The 14,776-nt window shown below is 39.2% G+C and overlaps 1 protein-coding gene across 2 annotated transcripts; it reads right to left on the reverse strand.

The window, feature by feature from the left end:
* Positions 1-8,687: 8,687 nt before the first annotated feature.
* LOC122998464 (semaphorin-4D-like) lies at positions 8,688-14,753 on the reverse strand. 2 transcript variants are annotated; one of them, XM_044375377.1, is made up of 15 exons: positions 14,525-14,753; positions 14,239-14,338; positions 13,687-13,832; positions 12,701-12,763; positions 12,493-12,588; positions 12,193-12,292; positions 11,931-12,041; positions 11,616-11,764; positions 11,364-11,539; positions 10,659-10,809; positions 10,337-10,559; positions 10,116-10,234; positions 9,779-9,945; positions 9,647-9,696; positions 8,688-9,435 (listed from the first exon to the last, which is right to left on the reverse strand). In XM_044375377.1, exons 1-15 carry the CDS (start codon positions 14,618-14,620, stop codon positions 8,840-8,842), a joined length of 2,343 nt encoding a protein of 780 aa, XP_044231312.1. In that variant the 5' UTR covers positions 14,621-14,753; the 3' UTR covers positions 8,688-8,839. The 2 variants fall into 2 exon arrangements, with proteins under 2 accessions (XP_044231312.1, XP_044231313.1); XM_044375378.1 differs by having other exon boundaries at positions 9,344-9,435; positions 9,819-9,945; positions 14,525-14,752.
* Between the last annotated feature and the right edge of the window lie 23 nt (positions 14,754-14,776).

Consider the following 14,776-nt stretch of genomic DNA (forward strand, 5'->3'; position numbering starts at 1 on the left):
ATGGTGTTTATATTATAAGCCCCTGATGTTTCCACAAGCCACCGTTGATCTGGGATGTTTTATTTGTGCAACAGCAATGACGTAATTAACTGTGCAGAGAAAATTACCAGAGTAATGTCTGAAAGGTTTTTTTTCATTTTGCCAATGAGCACACTATATAGTCCTCTACACAGAACTCAGAGCAGGGAGTAGTGAATGAGTGAATGATTTGGGGACACAGCCTTTGTGTTTACTCTGAATGCAGTTTATGCATGATGGTTGGCTGTTAGCAGTATTTCAATCAGGAGGGGCTTCATTAGATTGAACAATTATTTTATTGACACATGCACAATAATGATGAGAAATGTGAAAAAAAGTCTTTGGACTCCAGACTCCATTGTGTCATCATTGTATTTTTTTATAAAGGGGGTAGTGAAGCTGTGAGTAGAGTAAGATATCCCCTGATGGACTATAGACACTGGTGGTAGTGATGGATAAAAAAGAATGCTGAGATCTGGATGATGAGGAGAGAAGTGGGCTTCTGGTGAGCTCAGAACTGGTCCTGATGGGGTGGAGGAGGGTCACAACAATTCCCACTGAAATGACAACTGACAGCAACAGAGAGGAGAAAAGCTAATCAGCTTAATCAGCTCATAAGACAAGCAGGAAAAGAGGGAGAGAAAGAGAGAGAGAGAGAGAGAGAGAGAATGAATAACATATAGTCTTCCTGTTTGAACTTACACTAAGCTTCATTTAAAATGCAAGAATATAAAAGACTTGCTATAAACTAAATGCTAGGTATGCTAACCTTAAATCATGTGGTCAAGTCCTGCAGATTTATAGTTGGCATTAAATATGTATGTCTCTGCTGTGACTTAGACACCACAGTTATTTTCATCAGAGCTCCCTGCATGCTAATCCACTGTTTAACAGGCTTGTATCATCAAAAAAATGTATTTCATACATATCACCACGTCAGTCAATAATACTGGCATATATCCTGTAATACTGATATATATCCTCGGGCTAGACGTGGTGCTGCATGTATGAATCTGTGATGTGATGTGATGTTCTCATGTCAGCTGCCAGTAATCAGTCCCTGGTATGTGTAGGTGTATGGAGAGGAACAGCAGCCCTGTTTTTGATCTGGAAATACTTTGACAAAGTTGATGAATTGACAGACAAGGGGAGGCAGGCTGTGTCTGTGATGTGAAAATAAATTTCAGAAAAATATTACAGGTGAGAAAGTAAAAGAGCAGAGAGAGCAATGTCATAAGAAAGACACCAGGTTACTGACGATACCATCATTAAATCATTTATATACACCGTTTACTGTTCATGTGTGTACACATTCCTTGCATGTTAAGGTACCTGGGGAACATGCCACAATTTAATTGGTCATAAACAAAGCTGTTCATTAACATCATTGTGCAAATAATTATCCAATAAATAAACTGCAAATAGAGATTTCTTTATGCTAATTTAGCTTTGTGTATAATGATCAATGGAGTGATTTTAATGTGGATTCATATAACATCTGTGTATTCATTAAGTTAATATCATTCACTATATCAAACAGTATAAAAAGCTTCACATTGTTAATGGAACACATCCTCATAATTAAACAACAGTATAGGTCTAAAATTCACCCAGCAAAAACAACCTGTAGTTACGTTTACACCATCTAGCAGTCATAGTAATGCACTCCAGAATGACCCATTGCACGGTAATATGCCACTTTCAAAAAATGTTACAAATCACTGTTAAAAAATAATGATGTTTCATGGTGTGACATGCTGTGGTTAATGTCTGGTTAGGTTTGGGCACAAAAACCACTTGATTATGGTTAGAGAAAGGGTTTGGAATGTAGTTTATACTTCCTTAAAGTTGTCATGGCAACAGTTAACACCACAACATTATGGTTTTTAAATTTTATTAAGCCCTAAAGTTATGCATAATGAAGGACATGGCTGCTTTGAGTGACAGATCTGCAAACCGCTAGGTGGCTTGTTTCAGCCATTCAGCCTGCCTCTTTGCCCATTTTGGATTGGCCGGGAGTTAGGCAGAGTCACGCACTGCCAAGATGGTGACGACCGGAGGACGAACTGGTTAATGTTATAGAATAAAGGAGCATGAACAACACGATGGACATGTAATGGAATGATTAGAATATGATGCACAAAACTTCACATGAAGCTTTTATACGTGCCTTTAAAGTGAAAAATGATCAATTATTTTGGCCTGTAACAGTATTTAGCTAATGATAGCAGATATGAAGACTTTATCACTACATTACATTTACAGCATTTAGCTGATGCTTTTATCCACAGCTACTTACTCTGAGTGCAAAAATAGATTAAGCTGCTTTTCTAGAAACACTCAGGGTTTTAATGTTACAGTACTGTGACCATATGGAACAATCGTATGCTAACAAAGTGCTAGGAAAAGAATATTGAATCACATGGTAGATCAAGCTAATAATGGAATTATAGTCAAACTCTTGTGATTTCTGTTTTGTTGATTTATTTTGTGATGATTTATTATTATAGATTCAAGGTCCTGCATCCTTGTACAGGTGTCTGCTGTCATTGTGGCCGATTAGTCCTGCTCAGGTTGGAGTTGTACAATGCCATGATGGGATTTACATGAGATCCTTAAACTGTCTGTGCACACCCACATGGTCATGAGAAAAGGTCTAATCAGGCAAAATCAGTGAAAAGACCTGTGGTGGACTGCAGGAGCCAGATGCATACTCATAAAAACCTTGCATACGCCATTTCCAACACATAAACATCTTGTCATCTTGTTGTGCCCTCATCTTCCACAATGGTTCAATGCGCCCTGAGTGGAGAATTAGCACCAGCAGCTGTTTACCTCAATGACTGAACTCCTAATATTCACATAACGGCTGCGATTTTCTGGAAATTTGGTTAAAATTTGTGTTTCATTTGGATGGAAAACTAGCTACAGTGGTATTTTTTGAAATGTTGAAATGTGTCTTTTGGAATGTAGATTTTAACACAAACTGGCTGCAATAAATCAAATGTATCACTTAAACCGATCAAGTTATGGGAAAGGAATTAAAAAGGTGTGTAGAGAGACCATCATTTATCTGTCAAGACAAGTGAAAACACACATTTATCCATATACAGAAAATCTCCTATTGGCTTACAAAGTGATGATGTCTACAGTCTAAATACACTGTTGGTCACTTTGTCAGTGTGTATTTCTCCCACACTGTTGTCAAAGAAACGTGATTATTCTTGTCATCTCTGTCAAGGCATGAATAATGTATAGATGTTGAATACAATCTGCCCTCTTGAAAATATGCAGTTCTGGGAAGAGACTGGTCATTCCAGGTCTGTTCTTGCTCTCTAAATCTGTCTTTCACTTTCTGTCTTTATATGTTTCTCTCTGTATGTAGTTTCTGTCTGTGCATGTAATATGAACGTGGTATCCATGTTATTCTTTCCAGTAATTATACTTCAATCTCAGTTTATGTAATCCTTCACCTTCCAGTCTTGACCATTCACTATTTATCTCCACTACTGAGGAATTGGTGCATCCCAGATTGCTGTGTGTGTGTGTGTGTGTCAGTGTAAATGCCAGCAGCATCATTCAGACTGAAGGCCAGACTTTTACACTGACCTTTAAACCCTCATCAACATCTCTGTCTAACTGCACACACACTCTGTCTGTCTGTCTCACACACATACACACAGCCTTCCTGTGTAGCAGCTGAAAAGCCTCTGTTACTCTCAACTGTTTTCACCTCCACTTAACCTGGAGGTAAATATCACACAGTCCACTAACAGTGCTTCCAGCACTCACTTGTCCTCTCCTCCTGTCTCAATTCAATTCCATTCAGTCTAATTCAATTTAGTTAAATTCAGTGTTCTGTCACCATAGAAACCAGTGGCTGCCAGTTTTCACATGCAATGCACGTGAAAATGTTCATTAATGTAAAGTTTAAGATGTGTAATTAATGGGCTAAAACATGCAAAACCACAAATATTGTCAACTAAGATTAAGAGTAATCTTTTTACCATAAGTGGACATTTATTAAAATTAAATGAACTTACTCATTTGCAAACAAAAATTAAAATCCACTTTCTCTCCTTTGATAACTACATTACAGAAAAACACTTGCAAATTCATTTATTCATCTGGATGATTGGGTTTATGTTTTTACAAAACAACATGCTGCTGAGTGGATTTTAACAATAAAATTGCTGTGTGTAAAGGACTGAGACAGCTCAGATGTACAAACAGTCATGCAGCAGATACTCTTGAGACAGTGTCTGTGTGTGTGTGTTTTGATTTACAGGTGAGCTAGAAAATGTAGCATGGGGTGGCAAGAGGTTTTGGCAGGGTGGAACGGGAGGGTGATGGGTGAGGGTCCTCAAATAAAAAAATCAGCCTCTCTGGCCTGCAGTAGTCAAAATATAAAAGCATCTCTTGGTTAAAATCAGGGCTTTATACTATAGTAGATGGTCAAATCACTTAACAGTAGTGATACTTAGATTGTGGCTAATAAACTCTTAGTCTGACTGTGAAGGATGCAGCCTGCAAGTGCCATATCTACATTTTTTTGCCATGCCCCCCTCTAGTTTTTTCTTGTTTTACTAAGGAGGTCAGTCAGTATATTGGCTCCCAATATAGGTTAGCCTTTTTATAATTACTCTCTGTTCGCCTTTAGTTTTGATAATCTTGTTCGTGTTCTTATTTCTTGTCTATGTATTAGGCATATGTATATGTATGTATGTGTGTATGTATGTAGGTATATTTATATTTGTATGTGTGTATTTTATCCTATATGTGAAGCACTTTGTAACTGTACATTTTAAAAAGTGCTATATAAATGAAGTTATGATTGTTATTATCATTATCATTATCATTATCATTACTATGTTGCTGCTTCTTTGCCTATATTATGTTTAGTTGTTTAATAAATGAACTGCGGATACCATGCTGTGTCACTTAATCATGTAATTTTCCCTCTTATATGCAGGTAAAAATTCTAGAGGTCGCGAAAGGTCATGACCCAGTCAAGACAAACGTTGTACAGTTCTTTGAGACATTCACGTACAAAGACATACTTGTCTGGCATTTGAGATACTAGACAGAAGCCTTCATTGGCTAGATACTACGAGCCGCTGTCTCTTAGTAAGATTCGGTCAATTACGCACCAGGTAAAGACTATATGGCTTTAATTACTCTATTAACAAGTCATGGAAATACACTCAGCCAGTTGAGGAATGAGTTTGATATTTAAAATTCATAAATTAGAAACAGAATGTTAACTGTGTACATACACATAGAAAAATATTTAAAACTATACTTCTTGATCCTTATATGCCTGCACCCTGGTCAATCGTATCACTAACTGTCTATTTTCTTCCTCTGTCCCTGCAGTTGCTGACGGCCTTTGATGCCCTGAAGGGCATTGGAGCCATTCACTCCGATTTGAAACCAGAGAACATCATGCTGGTTAATCATGAAAACCAACCTTTCAAAATGAAACTCATAGATTTCAGCCTGTCCCTCACTACCTTTGAGGCGACACAGGCACATAGTTTCACCATTCAGCCTCTGGGTTACAGGTAGGTTCGATCTGCAAAGCTAATCGTTCAACATGTTTGCAGCTCAGTGTTTTAGCTGAAAATGATCTGTTAGAAGTCCTCCATACACATGCTGAATTTGATAATGCACTTCATAGCTCTTTTGAGTCTTGTACGCTACAAACAGGGTACCTGAAGTGCTTTAATAAATCTTGTTCCATATAATGTTGTGTTACATTAGTTTGTGGTCTGGGGAGGAAAATGTGTTCTTTAGGCCCATAGTACTGCAGCACTATGTTGCACTGTGGGTAAATGTTGACTCACTGTGCACAATTGTTTGGAACAGAGTTCCCCAGTAGGCACAGCAGCATTATCCCTTTGGGTTCTGCTGAGTTTGTCAGTTTTGCAGGCTGCAATAAACTTGGTTACAGCGGTTGCTTGGGAGCATGTCTGTAGCTCCAGGGAGATGCTAGATGTGGCTCTCCTGCACTATTGGGATTTGGTGCATAAGTAACTGCCGTGGACCTGCATGAAGATGGGATGAGTTTAGGTGGTAAAGTTTGGGATAATTAGACATTTAGAGGGAACAAGGTTCCTTATAAGGCCGTACATGCATGGTCGTCATTATTTACCTACAGGTTTGTTGTAACAAATTGTTGTGGGTCTTGTTTGTCAGAGCATTTTTTAGATGGGTGCCATTGCTGATTTTGTTAAAACTCCATCAGAGGGTTTTCTGGACAGATGTACCAAAGACAAGTTACTGAAAATTGCGGAACGTCATAAAATTGACATTAATGGCAAGACTTTGAAGGACAACTGAGGTCATTTTGAAGGCCTACTGCTGGGTTGTCTCTGCAGTTTTTGACATCCATAGGTTTGAGCAACAGAAACAATTACTCAGTTACAATTCGCTCATGGAAGGTGTGACAAAGTGGGTAAGACCACACCATTTGTCCCCATTACATTTTGATGTACAGACGGGTGACAAATTAAAGGAAAAACTGGTACAGGCCTGAATGCTTGACCCCTACAGTGAGGGGATCCAGTGGCTCTGTTATGCTTTGGGGGGCATTTTGCTGGCATGGTTTGGGAATGGTGTTCATCCCCCCAGAAGAGTTCCAGAGACCTGTAGAATCAATGTCACGGCTGAGGAACACCATTCTTCAAAAAGATATTCCCTCATTTGGTGTTTTGATGATGGTGCTGGAGAGCGCTGTCTAACACATCGGTCCAAATCTCCCACAGGTGTTCAATTGGGTTGAGATCTGGTGACTGCAAAGGCCATAGCATATGATTCACATCATTTTCATACTCATCAAACCATTCAGTGACCCCTCGTGCCCTGTGAATTGGGGCATTGTCATCCTGGAAGAGACCACTCCCATCAGGATAGAAATGTTTCATCATAGGATAAAAGTGACGACTTAGAAGAACTTTTTATTGATTTGCAGTGACTCCTCCGGTTTAATATTTGTGTGAATTTGTACTCAGTTTTGGCATATGGTGAGGAGTACTGGGTGGATAAAGTGTATAAACAATATTAATTGATACAAGTGACATTGTTATGTACCAGTTATTGGCATAAGGGAAAGTGGTTGGTTTGAGGTTGTTGGTTTGAGGAGAACAGAAAGACGATATGCATCTAGCTGTGTGCATGTGATCATACCTAAGTTTGTTGAGTTTTTGTTTTTTTCCGTTACACAGGTCACCTTTTTTTTAGAAATTCAACAAGTTTGAGTCTGCGTCCTGTCACCGTCCTTGACACTCTGGCTAAGCTCCCCCACAGACAGTCAAAACAACAGGCTGAAATTAGGTTGCTGTAGAAAAATTGCAGCAACAAACAGCAGGAAAAACTACATTTGCTGCAGTATAAACTTTATTTAATTTAGCATGGTAAAATGGTAGCTGAAAGTGCTGTAGAGCTTAACAATTCCTCCTCTCCCACTGAGTTCTCTGGTGAGAATTTTGATAATTTGGGTAATTTGTAGCTTTTTGCCTATAGGCTTAAGAGACCCTTTTCTCTCTATTTGAACATGTTGCTGATGGAAGTGTGTATTCACAGGCAAGGCACAACAGGCCTACTTATCTTTTTCTTCTTCAGATTTTTAAAAGTATTCTGCTGTTAAATCAGCAGTACTGAAGGCATACGAGTTAGTTCCTGAGGTATACTGAGGTTCTGAAAGTGGGAGAAAGATGAGAAACAGGCACACCTTCAATTTGCTCACGATTTGACAGCTCATTTCTCTCGTGGCATGTCAGTACTTTTGATTCACTGTGTGACTTAGTAGTTTTAGAGCAGTTCAAAAATTCAGTACCAGAGAATATTGCTGTTTATATCATGGAGCATAAAGTTAAAAAGGTAACTTTAGCGGCTGCTTTGGCTGGTTTCGGTGAGCTTTACTCCAGTGGAGATAGCCATAGGTGAAGCTTATTGTTCTGGCGGTCCTGTAAAACCTTTCATGTCAGAGTCAAGAAATGGCCGTGGCATGCATGATGTAGACAAGGTTTGCAACTTTTATACAAGACATTTAAAATCAAATGAGTTGATTACTGTGAGATTCCCTTAGCAAATGCACCCCATAGGATTACCCCAGTTCATTCCAGGCAACCCAGCAGCTTTCCTCAAAAAAAGAGAGAAGGCATCTAGACATTCCTTTTGTTTCCTACGCACTGAAACAGTTTACTGTTATTTTGAGCAGACATGGTAAATACTACCTCCCTACTACTAATTATTGCTTGTCCCCTGAAATGCATCAAGCATGTTTCTCACCATCAGGGGTGGGTCTAGACATGTTTAAATGTGGGGGAGCTAACTGAATGTATATTTAAAGTTAAACTGTTTTTTCACAAAAAACCATAAACCCTGAACGTGCTGTCAGTGGTAAATGATGTCCTTTTTTTAACTGAATCTACGCATCAGGAAACACTTCTGTTTGTGGACAAGGACAGATACTTGTGTAATGTAATGAGCAATGAAAATGTGTCTCCATTGTTACTGTCATTTGCCCTTATTATTAAGGCTATCTAAAGGGAATTTCTGGTTTATTTTAACCTGATATATTCCCATAAATGTGGCCTGCGTGGCTCTACGGCTTATGCCAACTTTGAATTCTCAAGCTCTATTATAAAGATTCAGAGAAACAAGTGTACCTGAGCAGAGGGCTCATAAAGACCATGTTTATTCAATACAATAAAATGACACAAAAGGAAATACAGTGACTTGAATGCTAGAAGAGGGGGATCACTTGATGATCTCAATAACTGTGCAACAGTTGTCATTCTCCCCCTCCACCTTCTCCTCAGCCAATTTTGCCACAGTGCCTTCTGGGAGAATGATGTACAGATGTAACACTCCCAATCTCTGCATTCCCATCATTCCCACTGTTAGCCTCCCTGTGGCGCCCCTCTTCCTGGTAACAGGGAGCCCGACCTTCCTCCATGTGCTGGTGCATGGTCTGGTCATAGTCACAGAAAGACCTCACAGAGATCACTTGATTGTTGTTGCTGTTTTCATTGGCACAATCAATAGGGTTTCGCAATTTGGCCTTTATCTTATGTAGCAATGACAATGAGCCCAGGAGAACACTCAAGGCAATCACAGCCACCTTCAAGTTCCTGACCACAGTTTTAGTGTCCTCAACCTGGATGAGGTACTGGACTACCATCTTGCGGTGTACTTTGCCATTCACCATTTCCACTGTCTCACAGGTGTAAAGGTCAGCATCAGACAAGGAGGGTCTGATGATAAGACCCTGGCTGAGCACAGTGTGACGGGGGCCAGGAAGGAGGGTGCTATTAGAGAAGCTCCAGCTGACTGGAAGGTTGGTCTCAGGGGAACATGGGAGAAACTGGGCTATCCCCATGATGAGATGGACGACGTCAGGTTTCCTTTTCACTTGAGGAAGACATCAAGCACACATCCATTCACACCTGGTCAATGTTTGGTTTATGTTTCCTTTCAAGAATATGTCCTGTACCATATAATTAATTTAAAACATCCTCCTCACTGTCACAGAGATTTTATTGTAACATACACACCACCTATTTTTATCAGCTTTAAATTCATATTTGATATTGTGTGCTGTAGTGGCATACAGGGAACTTACAATCAGAGATCGGGCACATCCTGATGTCTCCATCACTTAGACTCTGAATCCTGCAAGAGGATAAAAAACTTTCTTAAGCATAACAAACAATCACATTCTGGAAAGCAAAAGATCATAGGAGTTTCATCGTACATAGACCCAAGTGATGCGCCAACAACAGATGCACACTGGCCTCTGATCTTGTCCCAGCCACAGTATGGGTCTCTGGCAAGAAGGCAGTCATCGCACGATGTGTAGTGGCTGCAGTCCCTTACATTAACCTGAACAGTGACATTATTGGCACCGCTGTACAGCTGGCCCTGCAGATATACAGCAGAGTTTAGACAAGTTGTCTCCCTACAAGGATGTTTTAATTATGATGCATCAAAGATCAGGTAAGGTGTTCATTAAACTAAAGTCATAACAGATCTGGGTATTTTACCAACTTGAATTTGCATTCGGAAAACAACACTAGTGAAACGGGCCTTACTGTTTTGGAGGAGAGCTGGAGAAAGTTGACAGGCTGAGGAATTTGAAACAGCTGCAGCTCCTCAATGATGCGGCCACCCTCGCCATCAAACCTCACTGCCTTCTGCAGCCAACCAGAGTCTAAGAGAGAAGAATTAACACAACATTGAATTCATCTGTCAGTGTACCTTGTGTGTGATTTGTGTTATTGATGTTAAGGCATGTCTGCACATGTGCTTCAACCTGTGCCAATAAGCATAATTTGATGCTGTCGCCCATCCAGTGATGCAACTTGATCCACGACAATTTTGGAAAATCGTGTCCCTATCTGGAACAGCAGAGGCTTGCCAGTTATCGGTGTAACCACGCTCTCCATCAGAGGGTGGTTCTTCACAAACAGCAGGGTTTCGTCTGAGAGGTCTAGGGAGGTCATCACACCTTTGGCCCGCATTTCCTCATTAATGCACTATAACAATGATACGCAATGTTGTTTTAAATATTTAAACCAAAAGTAATCAACCTTAATAATGATGAGATATTTAATTCTTCTTGGCTTGATACTTACTGAACCAGGGTAGGGGACAGGCTCTTCTCCTGTGTATGTGTCCCACCTCCCAGCATCCTTCTCAGTCAAAAACCTCCCGCTGAACACCTGGCTGATGTCTGACAGCTTGTATGCACAGACAGCAGACTGGTTGCAAGCACCTGAGGACTCCCTGTCATAAAGGGAAACAGAAAATATATAATCCTTGTTATTTTCTGTTTCCACATATGTGTAACCTCTTTACATTTTACATATACACATGCATATACTCTACATAAAGGGTAGCTGTGGCTCAGGAGGTAGAGTGGGTCATCCACTAATCAGAAGGTCGGTGGTTTGATATCTGGCTCCTCCAGTCTGCATGTTGAAGCGTCCTTGGGCAAGATATTGAACTCCAAATTGCTCCTGATGGCTGCGCCAGCGGTGTGTGTGTGTGTGTGTGTGTGTGTGTGTGTTTGTGAATGGGTGAAAGAGCTTTGAGTGGTCAATAAGACTAGAAAGGCGCTATATAAATGCACTCCATTTTCCATTTACGTAAAGGAGTTACATAGGTACATACTGTAGCTACACAAGTTGCAGAACATCTGTACAAGTTGTTGGGATGTTGCATAAAAACGCTAAATCCTAAATATCTTCACAGATTTGATGATATAAAGAAGCTTGGAAGAAGAATATAGAGTAGAACATGAAATGTTTCAGTGAATAATGAATTAAATTTCAACGTACGAGTTGGAAGTGAACGTGGCATAGAAGATGCTATCCGTCCAGTTTTTTAGGTCTTGAAGGAGGAAAACGTCTTGGACGAGGGAAGGCAAGCCGACACCACCAAATGGACAGTCCAAACGGGCTTTCAAGAATGAAGTCCACTTTCTCTGCAGGGTCCTACTGCCTCCCAAGTCACTCTAACACACATATTAAATAACAACATTGATTTCCAGCCATATGAAGATGGTACGGGTATTTTAATGGGAGACATACCTTACAGACTCGGGCTATTCTCGACACCTGGATGTTGTCACGAAGTTCCTCTACAGCATTCTCAGTGAAGAACAAAAATACACTGTCGTCTTCACCGTTCTCGCTGTCTTTGCTTGCTTCAACAAGCTTTATGGAAATCATGGTGGGCTCTGAAATCAAACCGTTTAGAATATGAGATCAAAAGGCACTGAGATTTAACAAGGTCTGAAAACAAAAAATAACAGCAGAAAATTCTGTGATTTTAGTTTTGTGCAGTGAAACAGACTGTTGACTGCATCTTAATTTAGTTACATGTTCCCGAATAAGACAGCTTACCATTGAACCAGGAATGTTTCATTTCAGTCTTGAGAGGGTTCAGTCCATTTCTCTGAAACACCAGCTCTGTGCCCAGAAAGTTGGAGGAAGAGGCTGAGTACAAAGTGTTTCCTGTGAAGTAGGGGGGAAAAAACAGTGTTGTATCATTATTGCTGTCATTTTCAACTTTTGACAGTTAAAGATTTATTGGAGGAGAGCAGACATGACAGACCAGTGATGAAGCGTTGAGAAATGCAGAATCTGTTGATAGTTGTGTACTCACCAATCATAAGGGAAGCAAAGCGTTGGTCAGGGTCAAAAGGAATTATTCCTCTACCTACGTGCTTGTTTCTGTCCAGGGCAACTTTTCCATTTGTGAAAGTCTGGTGCAGTAGACATTCATAATCACTGTGATATATTTCCCATCATAAAAGCATTATTTTCCCAGAACTTATTGCCATATTTGCTTTTTCCAGCTGTTTATTGATAATTTATTACACTTATACCGAGTGAAATATTGACAAGTTGTGTCCATTATTGTCTATCAGTGCGTACGAGGTTAAAGGGTTAAGAGGTCACTTACCATGTAGTCACATGCAGGATTGAAAGCGTTCGTCCCACAAACTAGCATTTTACCATCCTCTGTTGTGTGCAGGGTCCTGATGAAGTTATCACATTCCTTTTAGAGGAACAAATGTGATTAAAATTAATGACTTTATGAGCTGTGTGTGATGAGAAAAAACTGCACAAAAGTCTGATGACGTTCACTTCTACTTCACTTATTCCTGTACCTTAGTGTCTTTGCCCTTCCTCTGACAGAGGGCTTTGTCTGCTGCACTGACCATCCAGTTGGCCTGGAGGAATACAGAATTAGCAATGATGAGGAAACCCTCATGTGAAAATGTATAAAAATACATATAAATATAGAAAATTATTCTGACAGCTATTAGTTGAATAGTTCTCACAGCTATTTTTGGTACCAAAAAACACCTCTTCGGAATGACTGAGAAGGTCACAGTTTTCAGTGGTGAAATATTTATTGGTCTGATTTAAAATAGTTCTTTCTACTTCTTGTTTAGGGGGTGTTGTGTATGTTTCTTTACTTTTTTACATGCTATATTTCACAAAGACCTTTGTTATGCAATTTAATAAACTTTACTTACATTTTAGGAGCCACTCTGGGTTTTTTATTCCAATGTGCCATTTAACAAATCATTAGGGCTGCAACTAACAATTCTTTTCATTATCGATTCATCTGCTGATTATTTTCTTGATTAATCATTTTGTCTATAAAATGTCTGAAAATAGTGAAAATGCCAGTTATAAATTCTCACAGTCCAAGGTTACATCTTTAAATGTCTTATTTTGTCCAGAACCCAAAGATATTCTTACTATATATATTTACTATCATATATGACAAAGAAAAGCATAAAATAATGACATTCAAAAAGCTAAAAACAGCACATTTTTTAGCATATTTTCCAAAAATGTTTTGCCATATTTTAAAAAATGACTAAAACAATTATTTGATTATCAAAATAGTTGCGGATTAATTTTATGTCAATCAGCTAATTAACTAATTGTTGCACTTCTACAAATCATAGAACTTTTTTTAGTCATTATGGTTCTGTATGGACCTATTCTATCTGAAGAACTGATGAAGAGTCGCTCTTTTTCTGTCATCCTAGATTTATTATTGTACTGGTGTTTGAACTTAAACTGCTCATTTTTTGTGTGTTGGGTACAACGGCCCAGTCCATCCAAACAATGTTCGTACCTCACTGGTCTTTTTGGTGATGTCATCCAAGTTGAGGGTGAGCACTTTCCCTCTGGCTCCGACAACAAGTAGACCAATGTCATCTCTTATCATCAAAGAGCTCAAACTGCTAAAGCCGGACTCTTTGAACTGTTTCAAGTTCATGTCTAAACCAGATAAAAGAACAAGAAGCTGGAGATTTCATTTGAAATCCATGTCTTCTATAAAGTTAAGATGTTCAGTGTTATTTTCACACTGCATACCTGGTCATTTTACGCTGCACATATAGTATGATTCATTTAATTACAGTATTATTTACTGCTGCTGCCTACTTTACGTTACTCCTAATTGTAATCTACTGTATTTGTTGTTTTGATCCTGTATTATTATAAAGGAAATGCACTAAGCCCAAACACACATCAGTATAGTCTAAACTGACAGTCTGCTGTACAATCCACTTTATATATGTAGTAATATGTGCAGAACATTATGTATGTTGAGATTATGCATAGTCTACTCTTAGTATAGGCCACAGTCTGTCTTTTGCCTGTTCATCTACAGTAGATGCTTTACCTTGGAAGGAAATGCTCCTGCGGGGTTTGTTGTTTGCTTCAACACCCTCACTCATGATGATGAGGAAATAAAAGAAGAGCACAGTAGGTCTCATCGTGTCCTATAAGATGGGGCAAACACGTTTAGACACAATTTACATCATTTTTCAATGTTGTATAAGAAATTTATGTCGGCAGAAATTAAGGTAAAATATTCACCACTAAAGTACACAGCTTCATTTCATCAATTTTATGATGGATAACTGACAGCGATTCACTCCATCTGTGCTTCTCGTTTTTATTCTTACCTGATAGGTCTTGTTTTGTGAGAAGAAACTCGTGAATAAATCACAGGATTTGTTGTACTGCAAGGAGCAACAAATACCATGGCAACGGCAGTGCATGCAGATGAAGGAACCTATAAAAACACAAGACTCCAATAAGAGGAGAGGAGGTGGACTCTGTGTTTACATCAATGATGCTTGTTGCTCAAACGCAGTCAAAGTTGATGGACAATGTTTACCAGATTACCAGATTTTAATGTTAAGATGTCAACCATA

This window comes from Thunnus albacares, chromosome 15 (genome assembly GCF_914725855.1).
Source record: "Thunnus albacares chromosome 15, fThuAlb1.1, whole genome shotgun sequence".
Classification (NCBI taxonomy): Eukaryota; Metazoa; Chordata; class Actinopteri; order Scombriformes; family Scombridae; genus Thunnus; species Thunnus albacares.

Bases quoted from the DNA above. Each gene is read 5' to 3' on its own strand.
- LOC122998464 (XM_044375377.1), bottom strand. From the start codon at position 14,620: ATGCACTGCCGTTGCCATGGTATTTGTTGCTCCTTGCAGTACAACAAA. The intron at 9,697-9,778 runs GTACGATGAAAC...ATCCTCTTGCAG, and splicing joins GGCGCATCACTTGGGTCTAT to GATTCAGAGTCTAAGTGATG. The intron at 9,436-9,646 runs GTAAGTTCCCTG...GTCTTCCTCAAG, and splicing joins GATGTGCCCGATCTCTGATT to TGAAAAGGAAACCTGACGTC.